Source organism: Trypanosoma equiperdum, assembly GCF_001457755.1.
Source record: "Trypanosoma equiperdum strain OVI genome assembly, contig: ctg_603, whole genome shotgun sequence".
NCBI classification, from domain to species: domain Eukaryota; phylum Euglenozoa; class Kinetoplastea; order Trypanosomatida; family Trypanosomatidae; genus Trypanosoma; species Trypanosoma equiperdum.
The window spans coordinates 1-5,760 of NW_027124536.1; the positions used below are offsets into that span (position 1 = coordinate 1).

Sequence of the window (5,760 nt, forward strand, 5' to 3'; positions counted from 1 at the left end):
GAATTGAATATAACTGTTGCTTCTTTTTACCAATTTTCATATACATCATATAATAACCTATGTACACATAGTACAAAGTAAGAAAACAGAATTAAAAGGTTAAAAATAGTTTACCCTATATGATGGGCGACACCCTATAGATTCATGAACAGCGTGAAAGAAATACTGCTGGAACGTTGAAAATTAGGAGTAATGTAACACTTAACATATGGGGTTAGATAAGGTATGGAAGTTTGGTATATAAGGAAGTGAGGGGAGTGAAATTTAAAGGAAAGTAACACATATATATGTTTGGAGAAGGATGTGTTGAATTTCTTTATGTTGTACGCTATCATTAAGCTAGAAGCTACTATGGGGATTACAAGTGTTTAAAAAGATGGTGCGTGGAAGTATCGTTGTCTAGAAAAGCAATTTTTTATTGTCATTCAACACAATATTAAGGTAATCATTTGTGTTTACGATCTTTGATTTTTAGAGGTTGTTTTAGACAGATTATTAGCGGTGCTGAAAATTGAAATTTGTGGTGAAATGTTTTCCTCTGGATGGCTGTAAATATCTGTTTAACAGGCTGCACGTGGAGATGCGTTTCTCTTTTTGCTCATCCGTTGTTTTTATTTTTGATGTTATTGCTGCTAAACAAAATCGAGCTAAAGTATCTTTGCGTTTAGCATCTGAACTACACATGCTATGTTCTCTCCTCTTAAACACAAATATGTGGACTCTTTTCTCGCTGTGAAGTACGTACCGCTGCGCCAGGTTTCCACATTTAAGCACAACAGTTTAATTGAAATGGTTGGTCAAATATAGTAGGTTTTTCCATTAAAGGATATTAGCTGCTCTCAAATTGACGGTTCATGCTTCTCCGTTAGACAACATTACCTCTGCACAATGTCTGGATCAGAGGCGGCTGCAGGAAAGAAGGTAGTAGTCAAGAGACTCTTTTTCAATATAAAACTAATCAGTGATATAGTAAAGCAAGTATCCCACTACACCCTGAAACAAAGGCGTAACGTTCTTGGCATAATTGAAAAGATGGTGTTTCAGAGGACGCGTGAAGCGGAAACCATTTTCTTCCCACTATGCGGATAAGCTGCACAAAAACCGAGTTTATGTTCAGACCGCTGAAGAGGGCTAAGGATACTTGGTTCATTGTACGACAGCCCCTTCCTCCACTATACAGATTTATAGTTGGAATTAGTAGTGTGACTCTGCTGGTGTGAGTATCGATGAGTGGATACTCGCTGTTTTTATAGGATTTTGGTATTTTAGTTGTGGAAAAGAACTGTTGCGCATGTCCGTGTGCGCAGCATTCTTCTCCATGACAATGATGATGTAAGGAGATAGTGTTGTATAGGAGGGACAAGTGATCGCGAATTATATGGTTTCTGTGCTTGTGGAGGAAGTCTGGAACAGCGAATACCTCTTCCTCATTTACACAGTCCCTGGACATATCGGGAGCATAGGAGTGCATATATATATAATATCTTCACACACATGCATTACAGATCTTATGAAGTATGGAAAATGCACGGGAGGTATCCAAAAACGCCTTGTAATTAGATTTAACACTGTTTTATTTATATGCTGCTTGACTTTTTATTCTATGATGTGATTTATAGAATTATCATCAAGTTGCATACGTACAGTACACCTTTCCAGTGACAATCCCACAAAGAGCAATAAAAAGCTTCGGAATATTGAGTTAAAGCGTATTGCATGCAGGGGTTGCAATCTTATTTTTTTGAATTTGAATATGTTCATGCATTCTTTGTACCGTTCTCCTTTATTTTATCCGCTGTTTGATAACTGTTTTGCAGCGTCGTTACTTAATTGAGCACAACAAGGCGTCAAAAGATGGCCGATGATGGTAAGACAGGGTTCGCTAAATTTGTGTACTACATAAAGGTATTTCATGCGTTGGACTACATTCTACTTGTGACATTTGCACTGGCTGTTGTGTATGGAATGAGGACTGTCCGCCCACCTTGCCGAACATTCTCATGGAATGACACGGACATAAGTCATAAGAAGGGGAAGTCCACATTCCCCTCAGGAACACTGTTTTCCATGGAATTTATACCTATTGGACTTTATCTGCTGTTCGAAGCCTTGCGTGCGCGTTTGGCTCGGAAGGGTGAGTGGTACTTGGATGTGAAAGAAACTGATCAACTCATAGACGGAGCCACTACGCGGGTAGAGATGTTGGAGCCAGAAGGGAAGAGGTCTGAAGGCGCAAATGCTGCTAAGGCTGGAAGATACCCCGACGAATCGCCAGAAGGGAACAAAGAGAATGAACCAAAAAGACTTATGACATGTCTTGAAGCCACCAATTACTGGGTTCTGGCGCACGGATTTTCTATTATTTTGGCCGTTTGTTTGGTGGAAATATTGAAGGTTTATGCCGGCCGACTCCGTCCTGATTTTCTTGATAGATTGAAAAAGGCTAACGTTACGGAAGGAACAGATCCAAAAGATCTCTGTGACATTGCAAAAGCAAGGGATGGCCGGCTTTCATTTCCTTCAGGGCACAGTAGTTGCGCTTTCTCCGTCTGCACACCGATGGCCCTATACTTCCTCTCGGTTTTACACGCGTTCAGTGGAGCATCCGTGTGGCGAACACTCGTTGGCCTTTCTCCAATTTACCTCGCATGTGCTTGCGCCATCTCACGAACACGTGACAACCGCCATCACTTCGCTGATATAGTTGCTGGTAGTTTGATTGGTATGGGCACAGGACTTCTCGCTGTTGCTGTCTTTTTCCGTTTTGGTAAAGAGATCGCAGTGCTTGTGCCCCGTCGCATGGAGTTCGTGCGCAGCCGCGGTGGGCGGGTTCTCGCTGATGTCGCTGAGTGATCACGCGTGATGATTGTTTTCCTCACTTTATCTTTTCCCCATAATAATTTTGTTATACTATCCCTTATTGACATTAATGCAGGCAAAAAAAGGTGATGTCTAAATGTTAAGAAAATAAAGAAACAGGAAATACCAATATTTGAAATTAAGCTGAAAAGGGGAAAATTAGAGTGGTAGGTATGTGTGAGATAACGATAAAGATGGTGAGAAATTTAAGGGATATAAAGTTTTTAGTTTTTGAGAAGGTGCTATTTACAGAGAAAAAATCTTAGGACGCATTCTTTGTGTGTAAGAAGGAATAAATACATGTTTTATAGTAATAAAAACAATATCAATAATAACAATAATTCACTTCTAAATAAATCAAACAATTGATAATAGTGTGAACGAGAGAGACAGAGTGTGTGTGTGTGGTAATCTAGATTGTTTTTCTTCTTTTCTCTCATAATTTATGAAATAATTTTAGAAAATCTAATTTTAAAAGAGGGAATGGCGAGGTGCTGGTGCACATATAAACTGACAAAAAGTAAAAATGTAATTTTATGGGTTTATTTCCCGATTCAGGACAAAATATCCATATCGTGTTGCTTATTGAGCAAGAATTGTTTTAACTGTATACCTGCTTTTCGGCATGTGTTATTAAATGATTCTGTAAAAAGAAATATATCTTCATGTGATCTCTTTTTAAAATATTATCTGTAGGTAGAATTAATGGACATGCGCTTAGTTGAATGTGTGTTCCTCCGATATGTGAATTAAAATATGAATAAAATAAGTTGACCATCCTTGAGTTCTACAAAGACGCAGGAAATAATATGTGTGCTGACACTGAAGAAGGTTCCAAATGCATCGTGTAAATAACCGTTTAGAAAGAGAATTGCTGTATCTCTGGATAGTATAGGCAATCTATGATATTAAAAACGATATAAGACCGCAAAATGTGTTAAATATATGAATATATGCATTTTTTATACGTGTGTTTACCCGTGTTTCAACAATGTGACTACTTTATGATATTCACAAGTCTCTTTCTGAGAGAGAAATTACAAGTTTGTGCACCACATAAGAGCACGATTTGGTGGTATGCTGGGTGAGTGAACGAGGAAATCTTTACCAAGACATACCATTCTCAGCCGTGCAAATGCACAATATTATACAGCAATTTATTATAATATTAGAATTAGTATATACACACTCAATACACCCTCCTATCATTATTATCATTATTATTATTATACTTACCATTACAATATGGCTATCACTAATAGCTATAAAAAACCAAAATGGATATACATTGAAAAAGCAATCATTAACCTACCTTATCACCGTACTAAGTTACACCCGTAAAAAAGTTTCATACGTATTTTTAAAGAGTTCTACTGATTTTTAGGTTTTCATCAAAGAGTGTTAGAATATATCATATATTAAGAAATATGTCAAATTATCACAAATAACAGATTTTATAAAATCGGGCAAAAATCCTTTTAAAAATTGTCATAACAACAAACTCACAAAAGCAGCAGCCATCAGAGCTATTTTCTTATTGATGAGAAAACTTCCATTTCGGCACTTCTCTATCCTTGTCATCTTCGTCCTCTTTTCCCTCTTCTCCATTTACAATTCTTTTGGTCATCCCTGTTGACAGCCTCACATCTATCTTTCATTTCATATTCTAAGCATTTTACACCCCCATCTGTCTTTCCAGTTTCTTGGTTCGCTTGAACAACATGGCTTTTAGGATCTTCGTCGCATTTGTTAGGTGTTTCGTTATATTTACATCCCATATCGGGTTTGCAATTATCTGGCGTTGTTATCTTTCCACATTCTACCTGCGGCTTGTCGTCACCCCTAGTTCCGCTGGATTCTCCTGTTGGCGTGTTTGTATTGCCGGAGAATTATTGAGGTTGTCGGAGTAGTTCTGATTGATATCGTTGCTTTTAGTTTCTTTACCTCTGCTTTCAGCCGCTTGTTGTTTTCAACAAATTCCTGGTACATTTTGTAAAGGTTGCGTGCCTCTGTCAGTTGAGCGGCCCATGGGATGCTGTAGAAACCTTTTGTGCTGCCGGTGTAGTGTTACGAATAGTCTATGCAGTTGCTGCCGGCATTGGCGCAACTCGTTGAATAAGTTCCACCCGTGAGCGTATGCGCTGTTGCTGCGCTGTTTTAGTTTACACCGATTTGCGCTGCGACAGCTGCTAGCACGATGTCTATTGCCACGTCTAAAGAGAGATCTGTGTTTGCTTTTGGGCACTTCGAAACCGTTTTTTCCCACGCAGTTGCTACGATGTTGCCGACGCTGATCTGATCCTGCGTGAAGTGTGTGCCGGTACATTCCGCTCCGTTAGTCGAAGCTCACAGGCAGATCAGGTCGCGGCCGATGCTCGTTCCGGCTTTGTCTGGTGTGCATTCTGCCGTTTTTGTGATTGTATTGCCCTGTGATGCTTTGCATGTCTTTGCTGCGGGATCGTACATACCGTCGCTCGCGCACGCCGCTTTTGTTCGAGCTTCGTTAATCTGCTCTATTATGTTGGGGTTTGTGTCGAGTCCGGTCGCTTGCGTCTCTTTGAACTTTTTCAGAGCTTCGTTGGCGCTGTTGTTGACGATGCTCCTCAAGCTATGTAGCAGCAAAGCGTGTACCGTGAGGGGATTCGCTACGTTCCACGAGCTTTTGGCGTCTTTCCAGTCCGCTGAGTCTTCCTCCCAGTTGATATCTCTGAAAGATGCGCCGGCGTCTTGCTTAAATGTAGCGAAGTCGCATTTTTCTTTTATTTTGTCCACCAGGGTCTGCTGTGAGCTTCAGGAAATCGTCATGTTGACGTTGAGTATGTCGTTAAGCTGTGTCGGCTTTTGTTCTTTGGTGTGATCTGGTTGCTTGTGTTTCCCCTGGCGATGCCGGCCACCTCAACG

The 5,760-nt window shown here is 40.0% G+C and overlaps 1 protein-coding gene across 1 annotated transcript; it reads left to right on the forward strand.

The window, feature by feature from the left end:
• Positions 1–1,854: 1,854 nt before the first annotated feature.
• Positions 1,855–2,853, forward strand: TEOVI_000277500 (PAP2 superfamily, putative; the record flags this gene model as incomplete). The annotated part of the gene is made up of 1 exon (XM_067225796.1): positions 1,855–2,853. One exon carries the CDS (start codon positions 1,855–1,857, stop codon positions 2,851–2,853), a length of 999 nt encoding a protein of 332 aa, XP_067081897.1.
• Positions 2,854–5,760: the final 2,907 nt, after the last annotated feature.